The sequence below is a fragment of the Anser anser genome, assembly GCF_964211835.1.
Source record: "Anser anser genome assembly, chromosome: 2".
Classification (NCBI taxonomy): domain Eukaryota; kingdom Metazoa; phylum Chordata; class Aves; order Anseriformes; family Anatidae; genus Anser; species Anser anser.
In genome coordinates this window covers 109,590,173-109,610,278 of record NC_139721.1, presented here as the reverse complement: position 1 = coordinate 109,610,278, position 20,106 = coordinate 109,590,173, and the positions used below count along the sequence as shown (strand labels likewise).

Sequence of the window (20,106 nt, the reverse complement as noted above, 5' to 3'; positions counted from 1 at the left end):
CTGAAGAATATTTTCTGTGCTAATTGGCAAGGATGGCTGTTAATCCACCATAGAATAGCTCCCTTACAAACCTCAGCAAAATCCACTTAGCTTTGAATCAGGCGTACTTCAGAAAGTATTTGTGCTCTTTCCCTTTGGATTGAGAGAGACAGAGAGTGAGCAGGGGTGAGACAAATACTGGAAGTGCAGTGGGGCTTTAGTAAAACTTCAGAAATCTATTAAGAATGGGAAAGAAGCCACAGGCTCTGCGCTAAGGAGAAAAACTGTCACAGAGCAGCAGTTTTGAGCTGCTCGGCTCTGAAAACAAGGTTCTGCTAATTAAAACCTTGATACAGCACATCATTTAAGTTTATTTAAATATGTACTTAAAGATAAATGCAAAGCATTCTGCTCAAACATTTTGAGGAATATGGTCCTTAAGCAAGATTAACAAGTCTTTAATAACACTTGTGTTATGAAATGTCATTATAATCAAGCAGTAAATCAATAGTACAGTAGCATATGCTCAGATCACAAGGGCTGTATTCTGAGGAACAAAAGAAAAGCCAGCATCCCCGTCTTTTATGGCAGTGATACATGTTATGTATATCTACACCTTCCACATGATGCCACTTCTGGTACCTGCAGTCATCCGTGAGGCCATCTGTCTGCATTGCAAGGGGTGGACGGAAAGGGACAGCGATGTTCTCCTGTGACTCACACAACCTTCAGAGCAGGTTAAAGGCAGGGCTCATCAGTGCTGAATGGCTCCTACCCCAGCACGCTCTCTTGTTCTGTTTTACGGCTCCCCCCAGTCTCCAAGGGTCTGGCCTCGTGGCGAAGAGCTTGAAGCAAGCAGAGAGTCGCTGCGAGAAGTAGGGATAGCTTTCTGCTGGTTTAGAGCCACAAGGGAACAGCTGTGGCTGGTGATGGGGGTGAAGGCACTGCCATGGACAGATTGCAGAAATACAGCAGCAGAGCAGAGCTTCAGTGGCTTCCACTGAAGCTGTCAGAGATATGCCCCAGTGAGTGAGATAACGCATGTGTTCCCCTGCCTGGCCCGGGCTGAATTAGCACATCTGGGGCCCACATTTACCCCTGCTTTGGAGCACCTTTGCCATTAACACTAAAAACATATCCTGTAGGACACAAGGGCTTGAGATGAAGGAGGTGAGAGGGGAAATAAGACACCTTGCCTCCCCCTTCACCTTGCTCCTCCCGCCTCCCACAAGGCTCCGGAACACTTTGTGACTTGAATGCTGTCAATCTGCTTATGGGAGGAATATATTTATAGAAACCCCATCTCTGTGTCTGAACACTTTTATGATACCAGATGTCGGAGGACATGAAGTCGATGAAATAAAGCATAGGGGTCAAAATTATCTGCTGCCAGCAGTGAGATTTACAGTTTCTCCAACGACCATGGAGCAATGCCAGTTTACTCTGGCAGAGAACCGGGGCTGGCAAGTGGGTACCTATGTAAATAGTTAGGCTGTGCACGCTATTCACACAAGACGAAGGACACTTGTCCTTTTCAGGGGAGATGTTACTAGGAAGAGTTAATGCCTCCTCTTTGAAATATGGCGTGGCAGCTGCAGATGACATCAGATTTTCTGCCATACTGGTTTCTATCAACGTACACAACGCATCCAGGGAAGACCAAGCACTGCCTGAGACTGTAATGAGACCGACAGTCAGAAGTATCACAACAGATTATATCATTTTGGGAGTTCATGTGGTTGTGTTTAAAAACAGGGCTATCTTCAGTTTCTTAGGAGAGTAACACGGGGATGTATCTCAACAGCACAAAAACACTGAGAGTTCAGGCACCTCTTCAGTAATCAACCCACAAAAAATGCAGATCTCAGGTACACACGTGAAACTCACCTGCAACTGAAGCCAGCAGCCCAGGAAGATGCCAGGGTGCATAACCGAAGGATCCGTATCGTTGTATTTTGGCAGTACACAGCAAAGCTGAGGAGAAGTAGGTTAATTAAAATTCATATGTCATTTCCATTTCCTCTGCATGTCTACAAGACTGTTTATTCTCACCATCTGAAAGAGATTCTCACCATCTGAAAGAGATATTAATTGCTGCTCTTGGTTGGTGAGAATAAACACTACAAGAGATCAAGTTCCCTAGTGAAGCCTTCTCAGTTTTGCTTTTAAAACGCAATGGAACAGCTTGAAAGGGCTGCTCTTATCTGCACAGCAATTGGCTTAAGATGCAAGCCTAGGGTGAAGTCCATTATCATTTGTCCACTGGCATTTTGCTGACGAGCACCAGAGCAGTGGTTGTTGCCTGTTTCCATCAGCCACAGTTCAACACAGTAAGAGTATTTTGGCCATAGATTAGGCTTAGGTGATTTGCTTCAAATAATCCCCTTTCTTCATTACTGTGGCTCCTGAAGTGATCATGAATCTGTAGGCACCTGAAATGGGACCTTTCACACAAACTGGAGAGACACATTATGGAAATGAAGCATGTGTTTGCTCATCAGTATTTCAGCACTGACACCACATTGACACTGAGATGAGGTCTAACGAATGTTGTGCTCCTGCAATGCCATGGTGCATCTTGGAGACTGCTTATCTCCTGTTAGTATGAGACCCTGTATTCATACAGAGCATGCAATTTGGTGGTAATTTCTTCTGCTGTAGCTGAGAGTGTGGTGATGTGTGTGGATAGCACAGTCGGTGAAAGACAAGAGCTGCACGGTACTCACAACTGGTTTGACTGAAGCATCGCTTTCCTTGTGGTCATAGGTGTGTCTTTAGGTGTACCAGCTCGCCTGCCAACGCAGATGTCTTCACCTCCAGAAACACAAGGCCAGCAAAAAACTGGACAGGATCTGAAACGAGGTGTGTTCTGCCTGCTGTTGGGCCCCAGCCCAACTTACAGCAACATTGCTCCATGTGCATTTCATCAAGGCCCAGGTGGAAATGGTAGAGTTGGAGTGTGGAACAATACACCCACAGATCTTGCTGATTCTAAGCAGAGGGCTGGTCCACAGCACTGTGAGCCACCCCAAGAAAAATGTGATTGAACTGAACCCTCCTGCCCACTGCAGGAAAAATTAATGCCTGTGGTGAAGTGAGAGGCGGTAGAGTGAAATACACTTCTAGGTAGCTTCGACCAACCAAGGGAAATAATCTGTGTGGGTTACTGCTACTCCAGCAGACAACAGAGAGAGGCTACATACAACACGCCAAAACGAGTAGGCATCCACAGCATATACTGCTGCCATTTCCAAGCCAAAAACAGCTGGGGAGAACTTTTCAGATGGATACAGTATTCATAGCTCACTACATTTCACAAGAATATGGAAAAGAGCATCAATATTACTAAATACCTACCAGGTGAAGAGATACCAGTATTACTAAATACCAGCAGGTGAAGAGAGTGATTAAGCAACAGAATAGAGTTTTTTTTGTCAGGGTTATAGACCAGGGTCACAGTATTTTCAAAAATCAAGCATATACTACAGGAATGTTGAAAGAAGTGCACTAAAAACAACAACAGCAACAACAAATCATCCGCTTTGAAATTTTGGCTGACATTTACCTATAAATATAAAAATTCAGAAGTTGGTTGCACAGTATTTGTTAGCCTTCTGAGTTATATACATGGTGTAGATTAGCTGGATTTCAACTAAACAGAAGGAAGAGGAATTACCGTGGTGTACTTCAAGATAAAATTCTGGAAAAGGGACACTCATTATAAGTAATGAATTTCTAAGAAGAGACAGTCTGAGAATACTTCTCAGTTAACAATGTCTTTTTTTATCTCAGCGAGTTATTTACCTGAACACTTTAGTTCTCAAGAGATTTGGAGTGATGCAAAAATCCACCTCTCTTGCAGCATCTGTTTACAAAAGCTGTACCTGCAGCAGAGCCATCATCACAAAGAGAATTTGGCTTCAATGCTAATTTGCTCACCAAGTGTCACTTGAGACAACATCTAGACATGAAGTAATGGATAGCAATCTTCATAAACATACCCAGGCCAAATTCTTCAGTAACATGAAGGCTGTGAAAGCAGACGAGAAAACATGTAAAAGCTAAAGTATTGTCATCCTTTGGGCATTTCTGGGCAAGTCGAGACATACACAGATGGAGCAGACAGTGGGGAGCAATGTGAAGGCCACAGTCCCCTCTTGCACATATTCTCTTCCTTTGTTACTTCCCACTCCCATGCCCAAGACCTTCCCCCTTCGCATTCTTTGGTGGGTCCTACATTGCATTCATTCTGTGTACAGCCCAAGTGCTGCACTGCTGCCTTACAACTCACCCCTATTTTCTTGCTTATACCACCTTCCAACTACTAAAAAATTATTAGACTGCCCCAGTGGGTTGGAGGTTGGGGGAAAATAGCATTTTGTTCCCACTTCTGACCTACAAGAAGGCAACGGGATTTTACCTACTGACTTTAAGACAGCGGAAACAGATCCTTACTGAGAAATAAAAAGAGGTTGTTCATTAGATTTGGACACATCTCTCTGTTACACTGCCATAGCAATTTGCTGCAATACCCTTAGATCTAATTCTAATACAAACACATAGGACAGCTCTATCAAATCCAAACAATTACAACTTTATTAAAAAAAAAAAAAAGGAATAAATCTTAAATCTTTAGGCTTTTGCATAGAGCAGAGTGATTCACTGATCAATGCACTGACCCTCTTTTGAAATGTGAGGGGCTCTGTGGAAACACATCATGTATGCTTGACTTTTCTCCAAAAAGTTCTGACTATGAAATGACACATTGAGAATATATAATATATTTATGCCTACATCTTCACAATAGCACATGCAGCTGCCACTATTGGTAGTGCAGGAATAAGATACTAAATCCTATCCATCACTTTGAAAATGTCACTCTTTAACACCAGCCCAACTGCTCCAATGCATCGCCTTCCCTGGAGATGCTCCAGCCATTGTACAAACAGATATTTTGAACATCTATTTCTGAAACTTTTCCCTTCACCTCAAGGGCAGACTGGTCCTTATCTACTATTATGCATAGAGCATCAGAGATTTTCGTGCTGTTTTCTTTTTTTTTTTTTTTAAGTATAATGACTTTGCTCCCAGAAATGATCACACTCAGAGCTGTCTCAGTCCACGGAGAAGGTGGTGAGTGCCTGGAAGCCAGAAAAGAAGTAGCTTTTCCAGAGCATCTTTCCAATAAGGTTCCCAGTTGATAAGCACAGTTACTTGCATGTCTGTGAGGCACACCACAACAACATCATATATTTTCCTCCTTGACCAGTGACATATCTGCGGTAGCCCCCAGATGTCTGCAGACACCAGTCCTATACCCACCAGAGCAAATTACATGCATGGCAAAACTCTGGGCAAGAGCACCAGGAACAAGGTTCAGTATCAGTCAGGAAGGTACAACACCAAATAAAAGGTGGGATCCATGGGAATGAGAAAGACTACAGCCATGCAGGAGCTGTTGGGGCGTTCCTATTACACATGCATCCTGAGAGCTTCTCCATGCTTTTGTTTTTAATTAGCATTTGTTAACATATGGAGACATTTACCCAGAATGAAGGTTGGTGGAGAGGTTACCAGAAACAGCCTCTCTCTCCCTTTCCCCCATCCCCTTCCTAGTGGGGCAAAGGGGGCCAGCTCTCCAGCTGGTATAAATCTGCGGTGCTCCGCTGATTTACACCAGCTGAGCATCTGGCTTCAAGACATTTCCGATCGTATATAAAAAGAACAGCAATGTGGTGTGCTGCTTATAAATCTCTCTCGTGAGCCAAGGTTGTGGTCCTCACCTGCGGTCCTGCATGGCTATGTCACCCCGTGGTGTCCCTTGCCATCTCCTGAGGCATTGGTGGACACTGCCAGGCCCGCTCCTGGCTACTGTCACCTGGGGGAAACGGACACAGGACAGCCACCACCCATCTGCTCTTACAAAATGGAGGCGGGAGCGAGGAGGGGAAATGCCTGCCCGCTCCCTCCCCAGCCTTGTGGGGAGGATTAGCTGGCCAGTGTTTATAAAGCACCCTGGAAGGGTCAAGTGTGGGAGCGATTGATGTCAGCATCTCGGCACCAGGTCTAAAAGCTGACCCAGGGTTGCTTGTAATCTCTCGTAATAACAGAGCAAATGGCACCCCCCGCCCGGCCTTCGGTTTGTGAGGGCAAAACTCGGCCCTGTGCTGACATCCACTTTGGCACAGGAGGCATCACCCGGTCCACACACAGGTCCTGGGGAGAGGTGGCATCCCCCAGTGAAGACCGCCCACTTCCAGACCCTCCTTGCTCAGCTTTCCAGGCACCTTAATGCACGGGGATGCCTTTCCTCCCGGGACTGGGGCAGGAGCAGCCAGACCTGGACCTTGCCAGGTCCACTCCTCCTCCTTCAGCTGAAGGCCGTGCTTTCAAGCCTCATAACCAATTCACGCCTGTGCTTTTTGTCACTGTGTCCCATTTCCTATGGGCGAGAGGCAGGAAGATGACTATGCTTTCCCACAGGCCATATTCAGGCCTGCGCACCAACAATTTTCCCACTTTTGTCTTGGGTTTTGATTTGTTGTTTTGCTTTGTTTTGTTTTCAGGAAAAGTGACTCCTTTTACAGCAGTAAAGAAACTTTCTCCAAAATTGTCCAGCCTTCAAGTCTTCAGATTAGTCAGGCTTTTCAAGTTGAATTTCTTTTCCTGCCTGTCCTTTGTAAGGAAAACCTCAAATTATACATACATATTCCATTTATGTTTAAAGTCATATTATTTTCAAAGGTAGTTTCAGTGAGAACGAAATTAAAATAGAATTTGGTAGTATAGGCATTTTTTTTGTGTTGTGACACAATGTTTTGCTGATTCCTCTGCATTTCCATGATGAACACAACTAATCCACGACGATGTCAGATCACCCACGTGGCAGCAGCTGCTGCTCCTGGGGGAAGGCGCAGATGATGAAGAGGAAGCACCTCGCGTGAGAGCAGCAGTAAGACAATTTGCTTGTCCTCGGAAGGAGTGGCTGGTGCCACAGACTGCCACAGGGCCAGGAGATCACCCCAGTACCTGGGTGACAGGCCTCGCCATGGCCTCGGCATGAAGCTGGGGAGGGAGGCCTGCCTGAGCCTCCAGCCACCTCGTTTCCCCCAAAACAGCCAAAGCAGCTTCATGCTGATCTCCACTGGCCAGAGGGATGCAGCTGACTGAAGGGGTGACAAGCAACACAGGGAAAGGCTCAGCTGGCATGAACTTCTGCAAAAAGTTCAAAAAAGACCAGAAAGCCAAGGCATTGCCATCCCTCACCACTTTATCCTCTCTGTTTTCTTCCTCCCACCGCAGAAAGGTGGCAAGGCAACTGGCTTTAAAGCAGGCAATGGTACAGCCTCAGCCCTGCACCTTCGGAGGTCACGGGGAGTTTTGCCACTGGCTTCAATAGATGGAGAACTGGGGTCACGGTTTGGTGCTTAAGCGGCCCCTCTGGAATCACAGCCCGAGACTGCAATTAGTGCTGATTTATTCTGGGTGACTACAGTTCAACACAGACCAGTACCGGTCTGGCTGCCACAATTCATCCTTGAGATTTGCCAGTAAAGGCAGCAATTCTTTTGATCTTCCTAATAGAGAAAATTGGAGAGCATACAATTAGCCTTTTTTTTTTTTTTCCTCCCTGCCATTTGGATATGATGACAAGTAGTCTGACGGGGAGCTCTGTGCCCTCAGCAGGATGTGCCTCGAATCCTGCTGGCCACGTAACGCCAAAGGATTTAAACTCTCCCGACTCCACTCCTGAGCACGTCAAACACGTGTTAGTGGAAAGAGCTTGAAATGAGAGTGAGGGCATTCCCTGGGGCAGGGAGGATGGAGTCCTAGAGGAGCTCGCGGTGCTGTTTGACTGCAAAGCAGCTTGCTTTACATAGCTCACTCAGTTTGGTCTAGTAGGGATTGAGACGTGACCCAAATCCCCAGTTTACAGCAGGGTGAGGGAGGAGTGCAAATCTGTCTTCCCAGCTGCTTTGACATGGGGCTGCTTATTCACTGCTCCTCCAGAGCGACTCAGAGAAGTGCAATGACTGAGCTACACAACGCTGGGCAAATAGAGCAGCAAGTGGCCAGCAGGGTATAAAGCAAAAAAGAGCATTTATTTGGCTATGGGAAGTGAGAGATCTCCAGGATATATCTCCTCCTGTACAAAGGATCCACCAAGGCTGTGGTCATTTATCCATGCTCTTTGCATTGCTTTTGTCCTTGAAAGTGTTTTCTAAGTGCCATTAAGTGTTCTTTCAATCTGTAGACAAGATGTGATTAAATGCGATGGTTGCTCTAATGACAGTTCTTTTAGCCAGAAAGCAGTGAGCAATCAAAACCCCTTGCTGAAGGGGGACAGAAGGAAGCAGAAGTTGCCACCCAAAGCAGTGGGTTGAACAGCAAGGCTTGTACAGAAGCTAAACCACAGGAGCAGAGCTGGCGCTCCTTGAGCAAACTCCCTGTGAATTAGTCCTGTCCTCCCGCCCCCCAGTACGGTCATGATTATTTAAAAGAAGGGTAATACCAACCATTACATCTGTACAAACACGCAACAGGAAACCAAATTGTAAAGACATCAGCAATCAGGACCAGACCCTTGGTTTTGTTTGTTCAGATATCAACATCCACTGAATACAGCCCCCATCACTGACTGTAATCGGTAGGGCAGTAAACATCCCCAGGGCGATGTGGGAGGTGAATAGGGCAAGGTGTGCAGAGAGCAGACCTTGATTCTCTGGGATCCCCTACTGTTTCAGGAACAATTTGTGAACTTCTGGGAGCAGGGCATTGCTAAATTAGTCTGGGGAAGAGAAGGGTCATGCAAATATGTCCTCGTCATCTCAATTCACTCTGGCATTTCGCTTGATGTTCATCCTGAAGTTCAAGCCAGGAAGCAGCTGAGGAATCCATTCAGCTACAAGCTCTTCTCTTTCCTCCCAAAAATATCAAATAACTAGAATTTCACTTGCAACCAGAAGTGCCTGCTGTTCCTTGTGAGCTGTGCAGTGTAAGACATCCTTTTCCCACCACCAATGACAAAGGAGTTGTTTATTTGTCTGTTTGCTTTAATGATTAAGCATTTATCCTACACGGGTTTTCTTCTTTGGAGGTTAGGATAATGGAAGAGACCAAAAAAAATTTTTTTAACAATTCACCTGATGTGGTTCAAATGTTCACACATCAGCTCAGTTCTTGAATCTCAGGCAGTGGTTAAACATCATTTAAGACACCATCCTATAAGACATCTGCATACGATGCATCATTATCACTTAGCACACATTTATTCAGAAGAAACAAGCCCTTGCAAACTCTGAATATCCCAGCTTCAAAAAATCTGGTAGAGTCTCTTTTAAAAACCTCCACGAGGAGACTTCCCTCAGTGCTCTGAGAGCCTTCAAGTCACTCACAAATTAACAAGCATAGCTTATTAACGAACTGAATAGCTTAAGATGTGCACGTGGTCTTGCCCTCAACAGGGTTGGGGGAAAACTGTGCCTTTTTGCACAAAACCATATAGGAAAGGAAAAGAAAAAAAAAAAAAGAAAAAAAAGAAAAAAAAAAAGCAAACAATTACAAAAAGAGTAAGGCTGCAGGGAATTCAGCAGCACAATGTCCTCCAGTGGTCTTCCACTGCCACAGACAGCCTAAAACTACGGGGAGAATTATATTTTGTCTTTAGTGATCCGAACAGAGGAAAATCTGTCTCTTCTGTATGCTGTATGTCTCTGTAGTGTATCAAGTGTTGTCATGCGCAGGTATGAAACACAGCAATAAGATTAATAATAACAATATATATTTGTTGCTACAAATACAGTCTTTTGCATCAAGACCTCAAGGAAGTTAATCGCTTCAGTAAATATTTAAGAACATGCTGAAGCCAATGGGATTTAGGTGCTTTCCCTCACTGGGCCCTCGATATGTAAATATCAGCTTCTATTTGATTTGTTCCCAAAATCAAGAAAGCAGTGGATAAGTGAATGCAGAACTGTTATTTGCCATATCCAGCAACACTACAAACAGGGCCACTCCTTGGAACTAGTAACAGTTCAAAACTGTTAAGAAAAACTACTTTTTTACATGGCAGGTAATGATTTTCTGGAATGCGTTCCTGCCTTGTCTTCTTTACTGCCCCTCATGGGAAGGAAGCAATGTTGCTTACCTGTTAATCTGTCTCAAACCTCAGCTATCAACATTCCCCAAACTAGGGAAACTCATAGAAAAAAGGGGAGATCTATGTTACTGGAGAGAAATGTGAAAAAGGGAGTCACTTTAGGAATGAGAAAAGATACCAAAAGATAGATATAATAACATTTCTCTCCCCCCTCTTTTTTTTTTTTTCTGGGAAGGGGAGAAGGAGGTAATGGGACAACGAACACACTAAAAATAACAACAACAACAAACCCTAAAACCAGTTTGCTCTAGTTATGATAATCCAGGCATAACATTTATATGAGAACATAAAATACAGCACACAGCTGTAAGTAAAACAATATGTGTGTTCCTGAATAACGGGAAAATAGCTTGCCAATAAGGATATATTTTGAGCAATGAAAGATGACCTGAAATTGACTCTGGAGTAACAACTCGATTACTTATAAAAATAGGAGGTAGGGGAAAAGAAAAAGGGAGAGGAAGCAGTGGTTGAGAAGAGCTTATGCTATGTGGTATTTGATGTATTTACTTTGAAAAGTTTCCTTTTGATGAATAATAAAAACAATGCCGTAACAACCACCTTCATGCCAAAAAATAAGATTGGCTAGGGATTTTACAACTGGTGTGGCTCTACTCACCCAGATTCTCTGTGTCAGAAGGCCACGTTTAAGCTCAAATCGTGCAATTGGACCAAAAGACGCTGAGTAAAGAATTACTCTGCAGGCAAAAGGAGAAATGAGTATGTGACATGGTTCCTTGCAAGAGCCTCACCAGCTCTCCAGCCTGCAAATTGTTTCCATGCTGGTGTGCAGAGCAACACACTAGTGTGCCTTGGAAGAGACCCAGCATGCTCACCAGCTAATGCATTTATTTCTTTTAATATATAAGGTGAGATCAGTGTTCATAAAGCACAAGATGGGCAGCCTTGCTGGCTGAAACACTCTGCTACCACCAGTGAGTGAGTCATTTACCCCCAGGCTCTAGGTTTTCCATATACGAGGCAGAGCTGTGAGGTATAAGGCAAAGGTGGAGATGGGGGACAACACAATCCCATGCCAGGTTGCTGCTCGGAAAGCCTGGTCTGTATGCCTGCAAGGAGTGTTTTGGTGCAGGGCCCTGGCAAATTCTGTGGGTGAACGGTATGCACATTGCCCTGAATATACCCAAGCAATGAATGCCTGAACTGCTCTTACCCACCTTGAGACCCCTGCCTCATCACTCAGGGACATCAGTGCTAAGGAGCCTCTGCAGCTCCCTGGAGTCCCATCTTCCTGTCGATGCTGCATGCAATGGCATTTGCCAGACTAGAACTAGTCTGAAACGAGAAAAAGAGGGAGAATCAACTCCTTTTACACCAGTATCAAACTTTTCTACAGTTACCTTTTGTGTGTTTCTTTCAACCTGTATTTGTGATCTGACTTCACCTCTTTGAAGTAAACACCACACTTATCCTTGTCCCTCTTCCCCTCTCCTGTGTAGTGGAACTTTTCCCTCCGCTGCTTCTCTTGTCTTCTGAATCTCTGCCCATCTCTCTCCCTCTCCTTCTAAGCCATTTCCTTATTTTTAAATATCAGCCTAAAAGCTTTTCTCTCTAATCTCTGAAGAATGCAGTATTAAGATCAATTGCAATGCACTTCTGCCTAGCTCAAAAGCTGAGGGGCTTCCTTGAAAAATATCTCAGACGATTGCTTTTATAGTGATGAGAGAGAAAAGTTCATGACTTGTCCTGTTTTCCAGCTAATCTGATCTCACATGAAAGCTCTCCATGATACAGAAAGAAATATTTACTATATGAATTTAAGCAACGTTTCCCGCTCTGCAAAAACAAAGTTGGTGTTTGAGCTAGGTTTTCTGTCCCGTGGGTTTCTGATATACAGTGCTTTTAATGGCATCCTGACAGGTTTCTTCTTCACTTTCTCAGCTGGACCTGTTCGCAGAAAATAGGAGGACCAAGATTTATGGATTTAAAGCAGCATTTTGTTGCTTTACATGACTAACTCAACAAAGGTCAAGCAGTGAGAAGCAAAGAATGCAGCAGCAAGTACAGATGCAACACAGAGAAGTGAGCCCGATAAATTTTTCCCCTGTAAATGCTAGATAGAGGATTGCTTTCCTTGGAGAACATGAGTTTGAAACTGAGATGTTGCCACCATTACAGGGATGACTAAAATGTAGAGTGCAACTACTTCATCTTTAATACAGATCTCTGTCCACGGAGAGCAAAACCTTCAGAAAGCAATAAGCCAGCAGAAAGGCACAGTTATTAATCTGGGATATTTTATCTCTTTTCTCTGGATACATCTATTAGCTGTGCATGTGACTCTTTAAAAAAAGCCCTTTCCTATGTCCTCTTCTTACGTCCCCCTCCTTTGTTCTTTTATTGTTTTAAGCTGTAACTTACCGGGTCAAAATCATTCCCATTTTTATTACAAGTCTCTATAAATAATAAGTCATACATATGTTAGGAGGAAGAACTAGAAATAATTATTTGCCAAAGTCTGTCTTTCCTATCAAAGAAAGGGCAGCCATCATTTGTGTGTGCATTTTAATAAAATGGGTATTGTCATGTGCACTGAGCAAAGAAAGGCCTCATCAGAAAAAAAGCAATTGGGAAGAAATCTGTTGGCACCTTGACTTAAATGAAGCCATATTTCAGAGGGCTTTTCACTAGTTGTTACTGGGGTGGGGGGAGAGAGGTTCCTAGCCATATTCATTCTCAAATCACAGATGATCCCTTATCACTCGACTTGACATTAGGCTTTTTTATTCCATTTTATAGGAGGATATGGTCTTTTTTTTATAATTCATTCCAGAAGCCTACCTGCACTCCATTTGTGGGGGAAGATGATGAGAAAAATACCTCTTCATGCAGCTACAACGAAACTGCTTTATCTATAGCACTAAAGAGCAAACCAGCTCAGATGCAAAGCTGGGTTTTCTTTCCTCATCCCACGGGTACAGCAGCACATCTCATGGGCAAGGTCTGGCTACTGAGAAGCACTCAGAGGACATTGCCACCAGGGGAAGCACAGAAGGGTCACTGCGGGCTCTCCCCACTCCTGCAGGCTTACAGTGTATGGGGTTGCAGGGAAGAGCTGTGCTGGCTTGCAAACACTGCAGACTCTGGGATATTCAATATTCAAGCATCTCACGGGAGGGACCCTTGAGCTGAGTCCAAGGGGGAGGACAGGGAAGCAAGCAGGGGAGAGAGGAACTGGGGAGGAAGATGGGGAAGATGAAGGAGCTGTAATATTGTAAACTCCTTCTGGGGAACCTTAAACCAGGGTGAATGCCAAACTCTGCAATGGGACTGACACACACACAAAAATCCTTTTTAAAACTGCTCTAATACAATACGTCTTTCTTCCATGGTTTCATTCTCCAGTCTTACAAACACATCCTGCAGCAGCTTTTCTTTCTCACCAGCTCTTTGGCATTCCTGTTCAAATATCCTCTTCACTAGTACCTCTTTGCCTTTTCTTCCAGCAACACTGAAAAGGATCCACCCAGTTTACGCACTACTTCAATCCTCAAGCCCACAGCCAGCACTCTTCCTGAGTCGACACCTATTTAAACCACGTACTTTAACAAGGTTTGCTGCTCAGGTGGTAAATCTTTCTCTATTCTGCCCACCAGCCATCTTGGGGTATGCAGCCCAATGGTGACTGCAGAGTTATGTCGAAGTAGATCTTTGTCTTTCTGAGACTAAGTCTCTGCTCTCCCGTCTGCCACTATGCATCAAATTTATTAAGCTTCTGAGCACTGTGCAGGTAAGTGAGTTTCTGTACAGAACCACACAGCGTGTTGCTTCAGCATTGCTTCACTGCTTTTTTATTTTTTAATTTTTGTTAAATACACCACTTTCCGACACATACATTGTTGCTACATTGTGACAAGCTTTTAACTAGCAAGGAAGAAGCTTTCACAATTGCGTTTCTGAAAAGGCTCCAATTTATTTCTCATAAAGATCCTTGGGATAAAAAGCAGATTAATGTTCAGAAGAAAGTTAAATGAAAAATTGAAGCTGCTCAGAGGGAGATGTTAAAGGCTGACTGGCACAAAAGGGTACTTTCTGGCAAACTTCTCGGAGCGCTAAAAGAAAAGGGTCAGGAGTCATCTGCTTAAGTAATGATCTCCAAGGCAAAAATATTGGCTGGCCAATCCCATAGCTACAATGGACTATTATACGTATGTTCTATAGGCTGAATGCATCAATTATACTCATCATGTGGCTTCTTGAACATGCTTAACTTGCTATTTCCTTTTATTCAATGTGATAGCACATAAATTAATACAAAGGCATACATGAGAGCATTTTATACCTTCTCTCCTCTGTTTTAAATTTTGAGGGTCAGTGGTTTCATAATGAATAATTTAAAGGGGAAAACTTTCAGAACCGAGGGGGGTTGCAGGGTATGTCTGTGTCTGTGAGAGAAGTTCTGTCCACTAAACACACTTATGCAGGATGAGAAACAGCTTTGCCAATCAATACAGCATCATAATTCCTCTCCTAACAGGAAATGAGGACTCAGTACAATACTGCAGTTTTAACTTTAATGCAATTTAAAAGGAAAAAAATCCAACACCAGATGCTCATCAGAAGACTATTAGATGTTATTACTATATGCTATTTCCCCGAGGAACTCTCATGGTTAAAAATCAACAATACGCAGCAGCATATACCTTTTTATAGTGAACCCCTTCAGCTGTAGTTCAGTTCAGAGGTCTGACAGGTCAAAAGACTCACCACAAGTTTGATTATTTCTCAATAGGCAAGCTGAGATGAGGATAATTGCTATGTTTTTACAGACCTTCTCACCGCAGAGCCCCTCATGCTCTCCTTCCTTCAGGCCAATGCAACACAGCTCAAACACAGCTTTGTGTCCTGTTTCTCCACTGTCCTTTCCTAGACACACATGTGGTTTCAGTTTTCATGAAGGACTGAGCACGGGACCATCCACATGCAAGTTATCTCCTGCAGAAAATGAACAGCATGCCACAGCCGGTAGGTATCTTTCTGGATATCAAGGGTATTCTGAATATCCAAGGAGGAGATCATTTAGGCTGCAAAGCCACTGCAAACTGAAATCAAGGGAAAGCTAGTTGACGGTTTCTTGGAGAGTGGAGAGGTTAAGTCAATGATTTACCAAAAGTGAGGAACTCCAGAAGTGAGGAAGGGTGGTTAGAGCACAGAGCACTTGGAGTCCCTAAAGGCTCAGGCAACTTTTCTTGCTCTACTGCAGCCTTTTAGGACCCATCACTCAACAGCAGCAGTCTTAAGGACTAGCAATGTTACATGAAACAGGGACAATGGTACCTCTGCATGTCACAGGGACGTGAGGCATTCAAAACACAGTGATCCCAGAAGAGCTTTACATGGACATTAAAATTATTAGATTTCCTTTTAAGCTCCACATACTCCAAAAAGGGCAATATGGAGTACCAACAATTCAATTCCGAGTTAGAAGAGAGCCTTAATTCACAAACACAGATCTCAGGCCTCTGTAAGATTTGGAGGATTTAAGCAGCAATCATACTTCATCAGTTCACATTTCTTCTCCTCAGCCTTCAAATAAACATGAAACATACTGACCCAAGAACCTGGCCTCCCATAATCGGAGGGTAGTGCACTGCAAGACAAGGAAACATTGAAACCTGTTAAGGTTTGATGAAGAAGGAGCCAGGACTCTCAGCATCCCTGCTAGGTATAGAAGGGCGGAACAAAGACACCCTTCTTAGGAACTGGAAACAACACTACACATCTAGCTCACAAAACAGATAGGAGGAAGAGTTTTGTGGTGTTGAAGAAACATCCAACAAGGCTTTCTCTGAGGAGGCTGGTGTGCAAAGAGCACCAGCTTAATTTTCACAGCAGACATCTCTAAGCAGTCAGCTAAGTAACCTAAATGCTGCAGTGAGAGTGCTGAGAATCTTCTAGGAAATTAAGCCAAACAGCTACAGCACCACATCACTATGGAGTAATTGAACACTTTGATATGATAATTGATTATCATGCATTGATTAAAGCAGGCAAGAGAGCATACACTCTCCAGATGACTTTCAAATTACAAAGCCACAAGCTTCAAAGCTTATTTGGATTCACACAACAAAATACACTTTATTATTTTCAATGTAAAAAAAAAAAAAAAAAAAGTATCCTCGTAAAAGCAGCAAGAATTTTAAAACAATGAGTGGTAAAATGGCACAACTTGAAATAAGGAACTAATCAATGCTATCAAAATGGCTTCAATCTGTCCCGAGGACTCTAATCATTTCCAGATGATAACATGGGACTGATTGGATGTCTCCGGCAGCAGTTCTTATCAAGGCCTGATTATAACAACTGCAATAGGAAGAAGAAAAATTGGTTGGTACAGGGTGGTTAAGCAGGCCTGAGGAAATGTGCAAACAGTCGTTCAGTTCGGTGTAAATCTACCTGATCTGGTGCATGCAAGGAAAAGCAGCAACTGCTTTTGGTCATTTCCAGCCATGCTTAGATGCCTTTCATAAATACAGCCAAACACACGCTGAAGGAGTTTTACTTCACGGTAAGAGCAAACCAATCTGCAACCACCTGCAATTTCTGCGAACCAGCAAATCGTCACCAAAGCATCTTTAACTTGCTTCTTCATTTTAAATGCCTTTTCAAGCTCTTCTTAATTACAAATGATTTTAACTGTCATGATTCCACCTCTAGAGCTGAAAGGGAACTAAGCAGTTGGTACTACTTATTTGCATTATTACTCCAGACAGCAATCAAGACTGTGTTTTCCTTGGCATCGTTAAAAACTTAGCCAAGATATGATCCTGCTCAAAGAACTTTATCTAAATCTGCGTGACCAGAGCCAACAGGTGGCCACAACAGAGCAACCAACGGCAGCAGAAAAAAATCACAAAGCTCAAAGGAAAGCAGTGGGTTCAGGACAAAGTCAGGTCTTTAGTCCTGTAACTACAGCACTACATTTTTGGGCTGAAACCTGATGCCAGAACATGCAGCTCACATCACTCAAAAACTGGAAGCTAACCAGCTTTTCTGGAGGGTTCCTGTAAGGTTAACCACATTTCCTTAGGCAGGCCCTGCGTTGCTTAGTTGTTCACGTTATGTCAGAGGAACAGTTCCCTGCAATATGGCTTCGATGGAACAAGGTAAAATCAGGTGTCTAGAGCCAGGCTGGGACTGATTTAGACTGGAAAATCAAAACAAAACTCAGGATATACAAAGTCATCCAAAGCAAATACAATTGAGAACTAAGAGAGGCAAAAGTACAAATATTTTGCAATGTGTTTAAGCTGACTGCACTTGGGCTGACCACACAGAATGCTGCTTCTAAGTTAGGAGGTAGGTTAAAAATTTGGTTTGGCACAAGGGGTGAGACAAAAAGAGGAAAAAAGTTTTTTTGGAAAAGGAAGGAATATCCCACTCATGACAAACATTAACGTGTCTAATAAGAACTTACTGCTGGTGGCCTAGTGTGTCCCTAACCAGTTACCTCTGTTTCAGAGGCTTGGTCCATGGAGTGCCACTCCTCAGACAAAGAAAAGGCGACCTTCACAATGTCTGATGAGCCAGAGAAGTTTGGCTGTGAGGGGAAGCTTTTTCAGGGTGAAAGAGAAGGCTGACACTCTTAAGGACAGAAGACAGCATAATTTTTAAGTAATCCCTATCTTTGCTATCTGAAGCTTAACTCATACATGCCAGAAAAGCACGAGAACTTTACTTACATTCACATTTCTGGCTTGATGGCTGCTTTCAGTGGACCTTTTATAAAATTACCTTGTGCAGATGTGATTGCAGAGAAAGACATAGTCTCCAGTGTCATCACCGTGTCAGCATGGGCCAGTCCCGGTAGTGGCAATAGCATGACATCAAACAGCCAGGGGATAACAGAGGCTAACCACATCAGGTGGTTTTCTCCACCAGGACCCAGTTGCCCACTGGTGTGCAGTGATGGGAAGGAGAATCCATACTGCAGCAGCTTGCCTTTTTCAACCAGAGGCAGAATATGCCTTGTGATGAGAACCTACCAAAACTTTCTACCTCCACGCTTGTTTTAGTCACATCTTCTGCAATACAGAGTGAAATATGAAGTGAGCAAGGATCTGCATATAAACAAGATAAATACCTCAGTCAGCCCTTTCATCAATCACCATTTCCCAGTCTCAGGGAACATGTAAGCCCTTTCTCTGAAAATAGAACAAAATTCAGCATACAAGGACTTACTTCTCACAATTATTGGCTTATTTTTAATGAAAAGCATCACACGTATTACAGCAATTAAGCGCATGAGTCATGGATTTGCTCATTTAGAAAGGCTCCCACTTCATGTTATTGCTCACTGGGACCACAAAAGGTGCGTGGCAAGGAGGAAAACTGTCCCAGGAGCCATGGGACTGATTTGTAGCCCAGGCTGTTTGCAAATACACCTGAGTTGTCACCCAGGCTCACACCCTTCTCCTCCTCCTCCCCCATCTAATGGGACTGCCAGATTCCCAGCTGAGATGCCGCTGTTGTGCCGCCTCCTCCCTGGGAGCGTAGGCAGCACTGTAAAGGAGGCTGCTTCCCTTTCCCAACCTTGTCTTTAGAACCCCATCCTGCTGTGGGAGTGCCTATGGAGCAATAAATGCATAGCCTGTCCCACAGGGCCTGAAGAGCCTGTTGTGCTTTTCAGGGGAGAGGTAAACCTGCCTCCCTCGTGTCCTGTGCTGAAAGCCCATTATGGTTATGAGGTTCTACGTGTGTATTGCTATGCAGGCTGAAGAGGAATTAATGCAGCTGGATTTAGAAGGACAAAGAATCTGATGTTCTACTATGATCAATGGTCATTGATCCAATGTTAATTAGTAAAAAAAAAAAAAAAAAACACTTATAAAATACTGGAATTACATATAATCGCCTGATTATTCATTCTGCCTTAGTACTGGTTCCTTGATGCATTTGACCCCACTTCTAGCAAATATTTCTTATTAAAAATCCTAAGTATATTTAAAACACAATGAAAGGTAAGCAAAGATGCCATCTCCTTCTGTCTTTGTTTGGCTTAGCACTGTGCTTTGCATGAGGAGATGCTTTGCATGAGAAGCTTTGCATGAGCTTTGGGATTTCAATCCCTAATGTTGTCTCATCTAATGTAAACATCTGAAAATGTATAATCTTTTCTTTAATAAAGCTTCTTACAGACCTCTCAGAGTTGATTGTGTTTTGTGAAAGTGAGTTCCATGAGTCAGTTTCCTGTGTGAAACAAAAATTTCTTTACATATTCTCAGTGTCCTGTTTTCTATTCTCAGAAAGTTTCTCATTTTGGTTTCTGTATGAATGAGTTCTTAGAATGCCTCGTTAACCTTGTCTATGGCTTTCTTTCATATGCATCTTTCTTACCCATTTCCTTTGTAACCAGACGCAAACTTTATAATTCTTCACTGAAATGAGCAGTGAATGGAAATTATACAGCTCCAAGCGGTGTACTCAGTGGTATTCACAAATCTCTCACAAGGCCATTGATAACAGCAGCACGTAGTGACTGTCGCAGACAAATACCTGGACCTGAATGACTGTGGAGTACCTGTCAACACGAAAGCATTTTTTTTTGCCATCTCTCTTATTCTCCTCCTCTTCAAAACCCTCAGTGCCTGGACCTCCCCCTGTTTTCCATGCCCAGCTCAGCTACAAGAGGCTCTGCCTGCTCCACAGTGCAGGTCTGCTCTAGCTGGCAAGGGTCTGTGGAAGGCATTGAGCCCCTGCAGAAAGAAGCCCAGACAATGTGCATCAACAAATTAGCTAGACATGTGGCGAAGGTCAACGCGCCATTGCTGTAAGAATCAGACGGAGCCAACAAGGCAGGTAGGAAAAATGAAATCCTTGAAAGTGGTAGAGGAACAAAGTAGAACCAATTGCTTATGGGGCCTAGAGTGGCATATGATTGGAAAGGGCAGTTTTGACAAGATGTAAATTCCAGAAATAAACGAAAGACAAAAAATAATTTAAAAAAT

General features: G+C 43.5%; 1 protein-coding gene across 4 annotated transcripts in view; it reads right to left on the bottom strand.

Annotated features, from left to right (window-relative positions):
* Nucleotides 1-20,106, bottom strand: part of LOC310895445 (uncharacterized protein) — a 71,102-nt gene that overhangs the window by 26,039 nt on the left and 24,957 nt on the right. For 2 of the 4 annotated variants that reach the window (XM_083826855.1, XM_083826856.1), the window contains exons 2-5: nucleotides 11,317-11,434; nucleotides 10,758-10,836; nucleotides 1,867-1,953; nucleotides 170-923 (exon numbers count right to left, since the gene is read on the bottom strand). In XM_083826855.1, coding sequence (XP_083682981.1) covers nucleotides 708-923; nucleotides 1,867-1,953; nucleotides 10,758-10,836; nucleotides 11,317-11,405 — 471 coding nt within the window. In that variant the 5' untranslated portion in view covers nucleotides 11,406-11,434 and the 3' untranslated portion in view covers nucleotides 170-707. Of the gene's footprint in view, nucleotides 1-169; nucleotides 924-1,866; nucleotides 1,954-10,757; nucleotides 10,837-11,316; nucleotides 11,435-17,893; nucleotides 17,975-20,106 lie in introns of those variants that run through there. The other 2 variants (XM_083826857.1, XM_083826858.1) reach the window with 2 other exon arrangements.